This window comes from Callorhinchus milii, unplaced genomic scaffold, assembly GCF_018977255.1.
Source record: "Callorhinchus milii isolate IMCB2004 unplaced genomic scaffold, IMCB_Cmil_1.0 Scaffold16, whole genome shotgun sequence".
Lineage (NCBI taxonomy): Eukaryota > Metazoa > Chordata > Chondrichthyes > Chimaeriformes > Callorhinchidae > Callorhinchus > Callorhinchus milii.
In genome coordinates this window covers 12,798,954-12,814,560 of record NW_024704757.1, presented here as the reverse complement: position 1 = coordinate 12,814,560, position 15,607 = coordinate 12,798,954, and the positions used below count along the sequence as shown (strand labels likewise).

The 15,607-nt window shown below is 40.0% G+C and overlaps 2 protein-coding genes across 3 annotated transcripts in view; one reads left to right on the top strand and one right to left on the bottom strand.

The window, feature by feature from the left end:
* The window catches only part of iqck (IQ motif containing K), a 29,967-nt gene extending 26,129 nt beyond the window's left edge, over positions 1 to 3,838 (bottom strand). For both annotated transcript variants that reach the window (XM_042341057.1, XM_042341058.1), the window contains exons 1-2: positions 3,632 to 3,838; positions 125 to 252 (exon numbers count right to left, since the gene is read on the bottom strand). In XM_042341057.1, coding sequence (XP_042196991.1) covers positions 125 to 252; positions 3,632 to 3,827 — 324 coding nt within the window. In that variant the 5' untranslated portion in view covers positions 3,828 to 3,838. The remainder of the gene's footprint in view (positions 1 to 124; positions 253 to 3,631) is intronic.
* On the top strand, positions 3,489 to 15,168 carry LOC103178809 (lysine-rich nucleolar protein 1). The gene is made up of 6 exons (XM_042341055.1): positions 3,489 to 3,506; positions 3,931 to 3,998; positions 5,859 to 7,104; positions 10,320 to 10,412; positions 11,318 to 11,470; positions 14,324 to 15,168. The coding sequence occupies exons 3-6, from the start codon at positions 5,860 to 5,862 to the stop codon at positions 14,645 to 14,647; spliced, it is 1,815 nt and encodes a 604-aa protein (XP_042196989.1). The 5' UTR covers positions 3,489 to 3,506; positions 3,931 to 3,998; position 5,859; the 3' UTR covers positions 14,648 to 15,168.
* The last annotated feature ends 439 nt before the right edge of the window (positions 15,169 to 15,607 follow it).

The following is a 15,607-nucleotide window of genomic DNA, read 5'->3' as shown; positions in this document are numbered from 1 at the left end:
TTTCCTTAACAATATTCCAAAAATGGCCCATATGTTTTACCATTAATCATTAGCATTTAATGCTTTAAAGCATCTATCGAGTAGCAATGCTTACATGAGCAGTTATTTGCATTGTTTAACTTACTTTTGCTACCATGTGCCCATAAAACACTGGGGAATGTTTGCTGGCATCGTATTGAGACAGCTCAGTAGCCACAGATTCTTGATCACCTCCTGAACCAACCACAAAAGGTGCACTCGCTGATTCAAATTCTGTAAAAGATAATAAAAGACCTATTTCTAAGATTATAGTTTTTGGAGATTTTACGAGTTCATTGTCCACCAGGTTTCTGGTACATGTGGAAACCTATTGCTATGCTTAAAAGTATCCAAACCAAACTGCTGAGAGTTTCACACAGGCATGGAAATTTCCATGTGTCTGGAAAGAAGTGTGCACTCTCCCCAGTGAAACACATCCTGCTTATCTAACCTGGAAAGTATTAAATTGATAGTAATCCTTAAATCAGATAAAGCAGCTTTCATGTCAGAAGAATGTCTCAAATACTTCACAGGATATAGAATTGTAAAGAGTTGTGACTGTGTATTTTGTAGATGAACAGGCAAAGGTTGACAAAAAACAAACCCAGAGTGTGTATTCGGGTATTGCTGAAGTTTAATCAGATGAAATAGCGCATCTTCCACTCACCCCCTCAATGTTGTGGAAAAAGCTGAAGACCGTTTTAAGGAGTTGAATAATTTATGTGCCACTAGAACAAAGACGTTAAATCCAGCCAAATGTAGATGGAATGTTCCGACACAACTGAAGCAAGTTTAACATCCATCTTTCCGTCCATCCATCATAGAGGCTGTGTGGAACCTCGGTGTTTTGTTCACCCTACAAGCCTTTCATCTAGGCTTCGACCAAATCCACTTTCTTCCATCTCTGCTAGATTGCCCACTTCCCCCACTACCTCCCCTCTCCCACCCTACCTCCCACATGCAGTATAACCTCATCCATGCCTCTGTCGCTCAGGAGAAGACATATATTCTTCCATCGTGAAAGGCGCTATATGAGTGTAAATAGTTGCTGTTGTTGCTAATTGTAAACTGAAAATGAATCTTATTTATTATTATACAATAAAGAGAAAATAATTCTTCAGAGCGATAACATAGAATTGCCATAAAGTATAAAATAAAATATTTCTGCTTATTTCCCCAAAGGATCGAATAGGCTTCAGTGGTTTGAGGCCAGTAACCTTCCAGAACTATTTGCATTAAATAGTTGATTTGATTCAACTGATTTTCCCTAACTAGGCCAGGGCTATCGTTCTGAAATAAGCTTTAACAAAGCAATCCATCACACACATTTATTTCTCAATCATTGTAACCTGCATGTCAATTAAAGCTTATTTCTACTGGAAAATGGAAATGCATGCTTGTGATTTGTTCTGCTAAAAAGCCTCAGGTTGAGCACATTTGTAGCATTTAGGACCTTCACATGTACAGCTCAATTTGGCAGGACAGAGCATTACTTCTATTCGCTTGCTTTATTGGCCAAGCCATGTTCAACTAATTCAACAAACACAAACTGTTTTTACTGCGAACCTCAAACACACCGGGATTCATCCCTGGCATTAAAAGGGTTAAAAGTAAGTAACTTGAGAATTTAATCCTCTCACATTACAACAATAATCCTTGCATTTGATATAGCCCCTGATCACGTGATCACGTCTTCAAGACAGCTCAAAGCGCTTCATAGAATATACTGTAAAGTGAATTGACTGGAATATTTTGTGGACAAAACATTGCATCAAAACTAAGGTCTCCTGGATCCTAATCAAATACTGTACTGCGCTGCTTCTCTCCCGTTGTTAAGCTAGCCTTGCTGTCAAGGCTTCCTCTAAAAGATCAAATCATCTAAAATTATATACCATTGCTGAATTCTTTTCATAAATGTGATAACCAACAATTATTCCTTTGGTTCAGAATTGCTTCAGGACTAATTCATGCTGAAAGTCAGACATGTTTTTTAAACCTGTTCTCGCACAACATGGCAGGCCTGTCAAGACAAATTAATCAGCCACAATGAAGCCTGGAGCATCGATTTGTAAAATACAGAGTATCCATCATGGGAAGCTTTCATTGTGAATTTAAAAACTTGTCACAGATCACGGATGAAACAGGCTGGTCATCGAAAAGAATTAAGATTAGGGTTTTATTTATTGGGAGAAAGGGAAATTCAAACTCTGCATTATATTGTGGTGCATTCAAAGGGGAAGAAGCTAAATAACATAAGATATTGGTGATTTATAACCCAAAGGTGCAGAATCACAGCTGGTACTATGGCAATGCTAATGTTGTTTAATTTGGTTTCTGTGCATGACCGAGAAATATGTTACACAGGATTGTGGAACAAAACACACAAATGCAGGAATTTGTATTTGAAATTTGGAACAGTTAGAAAATAACAGTGGAGACACAATAATAGTAAACAATAGAACAATAATAGTCAACAATGGGGAGAAAAATCCAAAGGAATATTGTCACAATGACCAAATTACCTAAAACAGATGCTTTGATTCATATTCTCAGGGGAAACATGTCATGTCACAGACGATGCTTGATATTATCAACCTTCACCCAATAAGTAACCATAACTCATTTGCACCTCAAGAGTTACCACATCATTCTCGCTTGTGGAGAGAGACGTGGGTCTCATCAGGATTCCTTTCCTACCGTGATCCTATTAGTATTGTTGGCCAGACTCATTTAAATACACGTTAAATCAAGAATTAAAACTGTACTTGGTAACAATGATTTAAACTGTGTATGTTTGTATATGTACTCACATGTGTTTATGTGTGTGTGGTATATGCAATACTGTATACAGCATTTGTGTGTGTGTGTGTATGCAGTATATTCTGTGAAGCGCTTTGAGACGTCTCAAAGACGTGTAAAGGCACTGTATATATATCAAATGCAAGGATTATTATTATTATTATGATGCATGTGTGTTTGTATATAAAGTATGTGCGTGTGTTTGTATACAAAGTGTGCGTGTGGGTTTGTATATAAAGTATGCGTGTGCGTTTGTATATAAAGTATCTGTGTGTTTGTATATAAAATGTGTTTGTATATAAAGTGTGTTTGTATATAGTGTGTTTGTATATAAAGTGTGTGTTTGTATATAAAGTGTGTGTTTGTATATAAAGTGTGTGTTTGTATATAAAGTGTGTGTTTGTATATAAAGTGTGTGTTTGTATATAAAGTGTGTGTTTGTATATAAAGTGTGTGTGTTTGTATATAAAGTGTGTGTTTGTATATAAAGTGTGTGTTTGTATATAAAGTGTGTGTTTGTATATAAAGTGTGTGTTTGTATATAAAGTGTGTGTTTGTATATAAAGTGTGTGTTTGTATATAAAGTGTGCGCGTGTGTTTGTATTAAATGTCTGTGTGTGTGTGCGTGTCTGTGTGTGTGGTACATAAGTGCAAGTTGTTGTTGTTGTGGTGTGTGTGTGTGTGTGTGTATGGGGGGGTGTTGCTGGGAGGAGAGAGAGAGAGAGAGGTCCGGTCCCCCCCTCCCCCCCTCTCCCCGGGCCATCACACTGACACCCCCCGCGTTGTCCTCCCGCTCCGCTCCCGCACCCCCCACCTGCGCAGATTTCATCCCACAGATTCTTCACGGGTTTCTTCCCCAACACCTTCGCCATGGTGTCGGTGGGGTCGTTGGGGTCGTTGCCGTCGCTGCTGCTGTCGTGGTGGTGGGGAGTGGCGGTGGGGAGTGGCGGACGGACGGTCGGTCGGTTGGCGGCCGCTGTTGCTGTGGCGACCAGTCCCAGGTTACCCATGGAGCAGCGCGCGGGGCGGGCGGGGTGGGGGGTGAGAGGTGACAGTCAATGAGTTCATTTCCGGGTCAACGAGCCGCCGCGTTGCTTACGCCGCGTGTGTGTGGTGTGTGTGAGAGGGAGTGTGAGGGCCCTGAGAGCTGAGTACTGGAAACCCCACTTGTTTTTGAACAGGTGAGAGCTGTTTAGTCCGTTATTACTCCTTTTGATGTGACTTTAAAAGGAGAGAGAGAGACAGAGAGAGAGTGTGTGGGGGGGTGTGTGTGTGTGTCACCCACTTAATTGATTGAAGAGTTCCACTTGTGGGATGACTTGTGTTTGCAATGGAACCCAAATGACATCCTACATTTGGGGGGGGGGGGGAGGGGGGTGTTGAAGGGGGTGGGAGGGGGCGACTCAGGGAGGGGTGGGTGGGGGGACTCAAGGAGGGGTGGAGGGGGCATTCAAGGAGGGGTGGATGGGGGGGGCTCAGGGAGGGGTGGGGGGGGGGATGGGGAAGATGGGGGGGAATCCAGTTAATTTCCTCCCAAGGCATCTGGGGGTGGGGGGGGGGGGTGGTGGGGGGCCTTATTTCAATTGAATTTACTCAGTGGAAACTGCTACTGTGCTGTACTTGGTTGGGCAGTTAGGAAGTAGTTGCTCCCATGATTCAAGTTCCTCCTCCTCCTCCTCCTCTGACACACCATCACTGTGGGTGTGTTTGTGGAAGTGTGCGAGTGTACAAAAAAAGAGTGGTAAAAGGCGTTTTGTTCTTGTCCGGCAAATTGTGAGGTGGCCCTGTTGTTTAAAACAAGTTGCAAACGGAAAACAAATCGCGCGCCGTTGCTGGTCTGTAATTTGTGGACATGACAAAAAATATAAAGTTCAGAGCTTAGATAGTACCCGTCGCATTGTAAATATTGTTCCAAAAGTTAAGAGGTTAAATTACAATCATCAATGTTTGGGACACCAGTTTTAGGAACAACAACAACAAGTTCGATAAACTGATGCTCACTCTTTCTACTTTGGATCTTTAATTTGTAAGAAACTGTGTCCTTTAGCGTGACAAAGGTATATCAATATCGAAATGGCTTTTATTTAAAACATACTTATTTTGAGAAGCTTCAGAAGTCTCATCCAGTTGTCTTGTCTTACTTGGTTTCAGGAGAGGAAATATATTTACACGTATTGTTTCAAATGTATGTTACATTGAATCAAGAGTATATATTGTTTGTTTCCCTTTGATGAATGTTATGTCTTCATCTGTAAACGTATGGAAAAATACCCCTTTGGTGTTCTGTATTGTTTTCCAAACAATAATGCAAGGTTGTAATTGCGTTTGAGCATTTTTTGTAAGATTCTCATCAAGTCTGCAATTTTGTTTTAATTGCTATAATTTAATACACATTTAATATGAAAAATCAGATAGGGATGTAAAGTGTCTTTGATCCTTGATTCTATACATTTCTATAGCGCCTTTCACGTCGGGAGAACGTCACAAGGTTCTTGAGATGCGTCTTGAAGGAGGCAAGGGAGGGGGCGAGGCAGAGGGACTGCGGGATAGTGTTCCGGAGGATGGGAGCAGAGTGGCTGAAGGCCCGTCTGCCAATGGTGGGGTGGGTGAGGTGAGGGATGTGAAGCAGGCCGGAGCCTGCTGAGCGGAGAGAGCGGGCAAGTTGGTAGGGGGTAAGGAGGTCACAGAGGTAGGGGGAGCAAGGCCATGGAGGGCCAGCACTAGCGACTGCTTCCATTCCCCATATATACTGAGTCCTGCACAAATTGAGAGAACTTCGGCTGTCAGCAATGTGGAGATAAAGCCATGCACAATGTACCAAAAAAAAGGAATGTTGCTAAATGTTCCCCTCAAAACAACCTCAAGATTTTCTCGTTGCTTTTCAGTACAATGTCCACCTATTAAGGCACCATACAAATGTAATTTTGTTGTTATTGTTTATCCAGCTTGCCTTCCACCATCCTGGTAGTCATACCTGCATTGATGACAGTCGATGCTAAGTTATCATTCATGGTATTAAAAATTCCAAACGTTTTTTTCAGAATGTTGAAAAATGACGACGAAAACTCTCAAGTAAATCTGATAAACAAGAAAAAGAAAAAAAAGGAAAGCGGAACAGCCCCTGACGTCGTCGACCAAACCGAAGTGGACAACAACAGTCCAGAGCCTGAGAGCAGGAAAAGAAAGAAAAAATCTAAAGAGAAGCCAGTTTCGACTGATGCAAGTGACTCCAATTGTCCTTCTTGCCCTGACGAGCAGAACAGTCCCGAGAAATCGGCAAAGAGAAAGAAGAAAAAGAAAGACAGGACTGGAGGTCAAGGCATCGCAGGAGATGTTCCCTGTCAAGGTGAACGTAATCTGGATACAGACAAAAGTTTGAGGAACAGGAATCGTAGTGAAATGCATGAGAGTTCATCTGGCAGTTCAAAAATGAAGAAAAATAAATTGAAACCTAATGAGACATTGACGGTGGCGAGTGCTAAGGATCAGTCCAGCACTCCAAATGTCTCCAGAGAATCCAATAGGAAAATGCATGAAGATGAGATGGAGAGTGGTGCAGGCAAAACCAACTGCAATGTGAAGAAAAAGAAAGGAGACAAGAGCAGAAATGAGGAAGAAGGGAGAGCAAAAGGTAACCAGGGCTCAAGTGATGCTGCTGATGTATCGGAGGAAGCTGCAGACATCTCTAACGATCGGGACGAGATGGATCTGGCGAAGAAGAAGAAAAAGAAAAAGAAGCGCTTTCATTCTGAGGAAATCAAATTGGATTCGAAAGAACAGTTGTCAGCGGGAAAAACAAAGAGAGAAAAGCACAGGGATATAGCGCAGTTAGAGGAGGCTGAAACTAGGAGCGGTGAATGTCAAGTCGCAAACGTCAGGAAGCCCAAAGATGGACAAGCGCTAAATGTTCTGCATCCCAGAGTAGAAGCAACGGATGAACGTTGCTTGAAAAAGAAGAAAAAGAAGGAAAAGCTACAATGTGAAGACCAGCAGTTACAAAGCGAAACGAAAACCCTTTCAGAAGCTAGATTACCGGAGAATAAGAGACAAATGACGGGACAAATTAACGGTGACAAAAAATGCGTTAAATCGAAAAGATGTAAGATGTCTGCAGCAGTCAAAAAAGAAGAGGGTTTGACTGTTTCTCAATCCCAGCCAGTGGAGGATCTCAAAACTGCACCAAGTGTAGCTGAAAAAAAGAAGAGAATCCCACAACCCGTATCAGCGGTTATTGAAGACCTCACAAAGATAAAAAGGAAAAAAAAACAAATGTTAAATGTGGGAAAGGTTAGTGAATTAACCCATAATGTTTAATGTGTTCAAACCAATGTGGGGTGGCGGGGGAAAGAAAAGAGGGTCTTTAGAGACTACAGCTTAATTGTCTGTATTATATATATATTCTATCTATCAAATGCAAGGATTATTATTATTATTATTCTATCTATGTTATATATATATATATGCTAATAAATTACAACATCTGTCTGTCTGTGTGTGCTTCAAGAAGGATCTCAATAACCAATTGAAGTAGAGACATGATTTATACCTCATCAGAAAGGTCTTGCACCTGGGAGTGACATGGGCAATCTCCTATCCTGAGTTACGGCCTAAAGTGTATTTCAGTTTTGCGTTTTTCTCTGCAGTTACACCTGGTGGCTGCCGAGTCAATGTGGCGCTGTGGCATCCAGTGTCACAGAGCACGCACGTGACCAGGCGGTGGCACGAACAAAATAAAGAACACAGACGAAGCTAAGCCACGGCAACAACAACAAAATTACATTTTCAAAGCGCTTTCACTTCGGGAGGACGCCCCAGTGATTATAAATTATATATTTATCGTTGTAAAGATTTCTAAGCGAAAATCAAACCTTTCAAGGATAAGTAAAAATGCTAGACAAAAGAGAGAAGGCCTATTAAATGAAACTGAAGAACAAAGAACAGCGCAGTGGCACTTCAATGCTGAAAGGACTGCAACAGCACGCCAAAATGAGTTGCCCAGTCAAAGAATAGCACAGCCAAAATGAGTTCTCCCACAAGAGTCCTCCCAGATGAGTATAGATAAAGGTGAAATGTCTGTCTGTGTCAATCTACATTCCATATTGGATCCTTTGGTTGCAAGCGAAGCTGCAACTGGTACAGCTAGTATGTATATATATATACACTATATATATGTATGTGTATATACACACACACAATAGATGCTTCTTGCGGAAAAAGTTACATTTTGGGTTTCATCTAGGGGGTAAACAAAGCATTCAAATCTTATTTATCGGGCTTGCTCTTTCAAAACATTTTGTTGAAATATGGAATTGTACTTTGGCAAGTGTCATGTTCTGTGTGTTATGAAATTCCAAGCATATTGCACATTCAGCCTCCTGCATCAAAGAACAGAGTGGAAAGCTTTAAACTAAAAATAGATAGCATACCTTTATGTAATACTGGAGAGAATCCCATTGGACTTGCAGATAGGAATGTGCAGGACTAGAAAAGACAAACCAGTCCATCTGGCAGTAACTTTGGCGTTGACAGGCCAGATGTGGTCCACAATAAATTCTGGATATTCAACCCTGGTTTAACTTGTTCCTACCACTTAAAGTAGCTATGCTGTCAATATCCCAGCCACTTCCCATGCAAAATATCAATAAGAGATTTTGCTTTACGTGTCCCACTCCATTTAAAATGTAACTGATCGTATTCTAGAAATTCTTGTAAGTTTTTACAATGTAAAATTGATCTGATAACCAAGGAGTCATTTTTATTTTTAAATGCTCTCCAAACTGATGTAGATTCAAAGCCCGTCTCAAGACCTACCTCTTTGACTGTGAATTTGGTCATCATTCCCTTCTTCAATCTCTCCTGACCTGAGAAGCACTATATAAATGTAAATTGATTCCATAGTATGTTTCGGTTTTATATAAGAGTTCCACCATTCACGATTTTTCTTTTTAATTGTGCAGCTTTTGTGCAGCCATGGTCTCTGCTAAATTACACTGCTCAGGGTGAGAATAAAGAACATGTTTGTCCCTTTGGTGTCCCGAGCCTTGGACATCCTGTGTTTGAGAGGCCAGGGAGGTAAATTATTCCCAAGTGCCCAGTAATTCAGTCGGAGTTGACTGCTCGAGTTATGCAGCATTGGTCTGACACAATTCTTCTCATGATATTTACCTTCCAGCTCCCTTAGGAGGCAAATGGTACAGTTGGGATTGACATCCGAGTGATGTGGTGATGGATCAAACCGTTTCCGTGCCTCTGTGACATTGTCAACAGCACACACTTTCGCTGACCTCATTCCAAATTTATTATATTATAAAGTCTAGTTTTCTTTTAAAAACTGCAATTGTACCAGATAATATTCATAGTTAAAATTAGCGCTGTAGTTTACTAATTGAGGTCACACTAAAGTAAAAACTCGTTGCATAAGAACAAAAGAAATGCGAGACGAAAACAGATCAAGGCCCATCTAGTTCTCTTTCCAACCTTCTTGGCGGTCATATGCACATATGTCCCGAATTACCTATGTATAATAAGAACATAAGAAAGTGTTCATTGCAAAATGAATAATCTGCCGGTTACTTATCAATACCATATAAGCATTTCTCATGGCTAGACAGGCCATCACCATTTGCTGTTGTTTGTTACAAGAAATGTTACATATAGCATTACTAACACGCAGAAGCTTACACTGAGAGAGAATTCTTACGGTGAAAGATCCCAGATCGATCACGTGTTTGTGTTCTGTTTTTCATCATTTGATTCACACCGAGTCTACAAACATCAAAAAGTCTGGGTGAAGTCTAAATGAATCTGAAATACGATCCCATCATCCTGCCAACAGCTTCAGATCTGAACTTAACTGCGATCGGTTTAGAGTTGTCCTGTGGTAAACATACAAAAGTCTTAAGTAAAACCAGGTGCTGGAGGAATATGCATGAGACTGAAACTGCACTACGCATCCTGGGTATATGTCAGTCTTTCTTATTACAGCGTTCCTTTTAGTACATTTGAAACATTATGAGTAGTTGCAGCACATTCAAAAGATTGCAGCAGTCAGCCAGCATTTCCTCTCGACTCTGAAAACAAGTTCTGAATTTCGACTAATATTTTGTCTCGTCAATTAGCAGAAATAAATTTGAGATTTTTCTTTGCGATTGGCACAGCACATCAACTCTCGATTCGTATTTTATTTTATGTTCATGGATGTCACTCTAAACGCAAATGACATTTTAATAACAATGCAAGTAACCAGAGGGTAGAGGAGGCAGGAAGGTTAGGGGGAAGGTCATTGTATCCTAGTGATCTCTATAATAATTAGGCTTCATTTCCTTATGCTTTTTTACCAGACTGATATTTCTTGTTAAACCATTCAGAATATTTCAATATACAGTATATAGGGAATTTGCCTATTTTCTGCAAACTAAACAAACCCATAATTATTTGCATCAATGTGAATGTATTATAATTATGAAATTGGGTTTATTCAAATGTTGCTTTTTTTCTTTTAGATAAAAGTTGAAATTGAATCTCAGGAGAGTGACGGAGAATTGCAGATTATGTCTGAAAAGAAAGGAAATGTATTTGAAGCGACGATAGACAAGGTACAGTGGTGCATTGAACTCCTGGCATATCTTTTGCAAACTCGAAGCTAAGCTGAACATTCATCCGTATAAACTAATTTTTGTACTATTCATTGGTATAAACCAGTGAAACAAAGTCAGGTTTAAAACACATGAATGTTCAGATTCAGGAGATAGGGTTGTTTCTCTCCTGGCAGCGACAAACTATGTTAGGAGCGAACAGCAAATTAGAAATGGCTGAAAATATATAGGCATTGCATACTCAGCTGCCTCCCACACACCTCAACAAATCTCGCTTGTGTTTAAGTTGTAAGGTTTACAGGATTATGATTATGATCTTGTTTACATGTGCAAGAAAATCTTGATCTAGAAGTGCAAAACTGCACCTTGTACTAGCAATGCTAGACGCGTTTATTGGGCCGGGGAATACAAGAACAAGCCAGACTCATTTGCAGTGGGTTTCCAAGTTGAATGATGGATATCTCAGTTTGGTTTGGTTTGGATACTCTTAAGCAGGGTGATGGTCATGTGTCAGAAACTCGGCTGGGCAAAACACATTAAGAAATCTACCAAGAGATGTTTGACGTGCAAATTTCTAAAACCGGAACAAATTCTACTTGCTGTCAGATTAGTGGTGTTTCTTTACATTTATGATGTCAGTTGTTTCCCGCAGATACCTGAGATCTCCCAACAGTGGAAGTCTCTAGGATAAGATGCCCTTTTTTGCAAATGAATTGTTGCAACAATTATTAACAGAACCGAAGACTGCAATCTGAGCTCATTAACACACAGTAACCGTTGTTATTTTACTCATTAGCATACAAATTGGTTATTTACACATAGCATCAATTATCAACGACATTTTCATTATTTAATTCAATGCACAACTGTACAGTTAAACCGTTTCTGAAATTTGTGTATCTTAGGCTCGCAGGCAAGCCTTGCAAGCAGAAATCGACAGAGTTTCTGGTAAAACCAATACTTTGGAGACGGGGGCTGTTTCAGAGACAAAACCTCTGGATATCAACCCTCTGGATAACAAACAAACAGATATCAAACAAACAGATATCAAACCTCATGTAAGTAGAAGAACAGCACCATGGTTCATCCTTGGTGCAGATGACGCACAAGCAAGTTAAGTGTAGGCGTGTTTGACGCGGCGAGTCGTGGTGGTGGTGATTACTTTAATATCATTTTATCCAACTTAAGATTCATTAATGAAGCTTTCTCCAGCCGTGACAGTTGGTAGACTTTGTGCGGTATTAATGTTCTTTTTAAAAAAAAGTATTGCTTTGGATATTTGTTGCAAATATTTGGTTGTGTGGAAAACTTTAATTTAAGATAAAAGTTCAGTTGTATCCAATTCAGTGTTTGTTTTTGTTTGTCGGGAGGTTCTTTATGCAAAGTGGGGGCAGGGTTACAATGCGAGACGTTACATTGCATTCAAATTAACATTCGCAGCATGGTTTATGTTAATTACACAATTGTGATGTTCTGCCATTTCAACACATTTACGTTGATAGATTAAAATGTTATAATTAAGCTCGGGCCTTTCAGTGTTTTAAAAGGGACAAAACAAAGTGGCTAAGGACTGATCCAATTTGAAACGTGTCACATTAGCTTCAATTATTAACGGCTCAGAGGATATGCTGTCAGCAACAGAAAATGTGATGCATTCCACATATCTGAAATACAAAAAATATTCGACTGTTCACTTCCCTCCAGGCTGCCTAACTCGAGAGTGAGCAATTCACTGGAGCCCCTCTCACAGCTCCACATCATTCACATATTTGCATCATAAAAATGATGTATTCGTGGAGTCGAAGGGAATTAGGAGTCGAGTGTGAACGTCAGCGCAGACTAGTTGGGCCGAATTGCCTGCATCCATGCTGTAGCATTCTATTGTAAAATTTAGCCAAATATTCAAAATGTGTTTGGAAATGTTTAAGTGTCAGTGTTCGGATGTTTAGTTTAAGGATATTGATGTAAAGCACACGCCCAGCTACTGGTATAAAGTTGAATGAATAAAGGCCGTGGAGAAACTGCAGCTCACCAGAATTTAGAGAGATGTGGGAACATATCTGAGCGACTCGCAGTGTTGAAATGGTGACTTAACTGATGAAAATCCAGCTTCCTCCTTAATAGTTTTGTTTTTGTTCCTTTTGGATTATGGTGAAGTTTAGAGATACAAAGTATAATTACTTGTGCTAATAAATTGAACATGATATACTGCCCCAGACATGTGTTAGAGATTGAAAATAATTTCATATCTCCCCTCCTGTGATGACTTTTTATATCACTGTTAAAACAATCTTTCATGGCCTTCAGCAGATTAATGATAAATATCCCTACTCACTAGTTGATATCGATCATATTTCACTGCTGGCCTTGGCCCATGACATATCATCCTATATCAGACTGAACACAATTAGTTTGCAACAATGACCTTTTTCTGAAAACTCCAATGAAGAACAAATTGTTTGCTGAAAGCTTTCCTCTCACTAAAAATGGCACTTTATTATAATTACCTCTGTGGAGATTTTCTTTAGCCTGCATTTCACTGCAGCCCGGACTCAGGGATATGGCTCCAGTTAAAAATGAGCGAATACAACACCAACAACTTGCATTTATATAGGGCCCTTCACGCAAGGGTAGGGTCCCGGAGCTTGACAGTCGCGGAATCTGACCGAGTGCACCGCACACAACAACAACAAGATTGCATTTATAGAGCGCCTTTCACGGCGGGAGGACGTCCCAAGGCGCTGGACAGTTGGGTCGGGACCCGAGCAGGGGGGAAATGGTGAGGGGAGGGAGGGAGGGAGCGAGGAGGGGGTGGAGAGTCGAGAGGGGAGCTGAAGGCACACAGCAAATTGGGAGGTCTAACAAGTGATCAGAAACCATGCTTCTCTGGTCTTCATTACTTTTACAGAATGGGGATTACGTTACCTGAAATGATTTGCAGGCTCAGTCGTGTAGTTTTTCCTGCAAATGAAAGACCATATAGAAAAGGGATGATACAGAAAAGCTGTTCAGAAATGGTATTACTCTGATCCACTGGAAGAGCATGCAGCAATCATTATCAACAGGCAAATGCTGATGGAGAGAGAAACCAAAAAAATCTGTTTTAAAAATATATATATATTGAGCAGCTGCAGAACAGTGACTGTTGGTTCTAACACAACACTGTCAATCATGCTACATTTTAAGCCGACTTTAAAGTCAATTTTGAAAGTCCTGCCATCAATCATATTCATGTCTTCTATAAGATTGGGTAATTTACGTGGTTTCAAAAACTGGCCCCAACTCTGATCCACAGAGGATGTGACCTGCCATTGCCCAACAATCAGTGAATGTCCCATTTATTCCATTTCTCTGCTTCCTAACCAGTCTCTGTGCATTTTGTCTGTAGTATAGGAACTAGTACTATGACATTGTTTTCTGACTTATTAAGAACCAACATCAGATCAGAGCTTAGGATGTGATGGTGTACAGGTTTTTACATTGATATTCCACCCTTCAGTTTGGATTCACAATAGACATGAACAAAATTGATAGTAATAAAACATTGCGTTTTTGCATCTTTCAACAACAACTTTGGACTTGACTGTTTCCTCTCTTCCTGCTCTCCCACATCTGCAGATGTGAATTGCGTGTCGTTACCACAAAACTTAGCATAGTTTTCCTCATTCTCAGTTTGTACTCAAGTAGTAAGTTGCACTGCAAATTCAAAACAGGTTTTAAAAAAAATTAATGTGCGCAATTGGCTGCCGCGTTTTGTCCACAAAATGTCAGTTCACTTTGCAGTATATTCTGTGAAGCACCTTGAGACGTCTTGAAGACTTGATAAGGTGCTGTATCAAATGCAAGGATTATTATTACTTTAATGTGCATTTTTTTAATATAATCAACTTATTTTTATTTGTCTACTGTAGTGCACGCAGTTTGGACAATGGAACACAGCTTCATTTCAGAACCCAGAACAGCAAAATAAATTTTTGAGACTGATGGGTGGATTTAAGAAGTCAAATCAACATTTATTAACAGGAGTGGATTCTGAAAAGCCCAACATGGCCCTTAACAAGTCTGACGAGCAGAAACTTAACACCCATTTACAGAGCGATTTTGAAAAAGCCTTGAACTTCAGGCAGAACCGAGGCATCGGTCTGGGCTTCCGGTCCCCACAACAGCAGATACAGAGCAAAATGTTTTACATAGATAAGAATGCCTCGACATCATCAAAGTTTAATTTAGACTAAGGTGAAAATGAACAGTATTTTGAATACTAAAAAAAAAGATTGTATAATAATATTTTGATCTACTTTCAATAATTTCTCTCTTACTTGGGATTTGGGTGGTTATCTACAAATCAAAACAATACTGGATTCAATTGTTCAATTTGGTCTGGAAAAAGGCAGCTGTAATTGGAAGCTGGAATCATAGTAGATATGAAAATTAAGCTCAGCTGAGCTTTGTATTTCATGTAGAACACAGCTGTGTGTGTCCTGGTTGAATGGACCAAATGCTGGCTCAGGTTTACGTTATTTTTTTCCTGCAGGATTTCTTATTTCACCTTTGTTTCAGTCAACTTCGGTATTTGAATCAGAAAATTGATGACATTGTTTTCTGACTTATTAAGAACCAACATCAGACCAGAGCTTACAGTGTGATGGTGTACAAGTTTTACAATTATATTTCCACCCTTCAGTTTGGATTCACAATAAACATGAACAAAACTGTTAGTAATAAAACATTGCATTTTTGCATCTTTCAACAACAATTTTGGAATTGATTTCTTTCTTTCTGCTCTCCCACATCTGCAGATGTGAATTGTGTGTTGTTACTGCAAACATAGCATTGTTTTCCTCATTCTCAGTTTGTACACAAGAAGTAAGTTGCACTCCAAAATCAAAACAGGTTTTCAAAAATTGGTTCAACATGATTTAGCTAAATATGAAACCTTTACTAAGAGATTCAGGAAGCTAAGAATTACTGAGCAGGAGATTCAAACAGCAATTAAGTGATAACAAATGTTGTTTGGGTGGTTGTTTGCCAAGACTCCAGGAGAAACTCCCTTTTCCAATTATGCCAACTGAACAGGCAGACAACATCCCACTTGAAGGACAGCACCTTCAACAATACAACTCATCCCCAGCAATGCCATTGGACTATCAGCATAGACCGTCAGTTACAAGTCCCTAACTCGGGTCTTGGTCGCA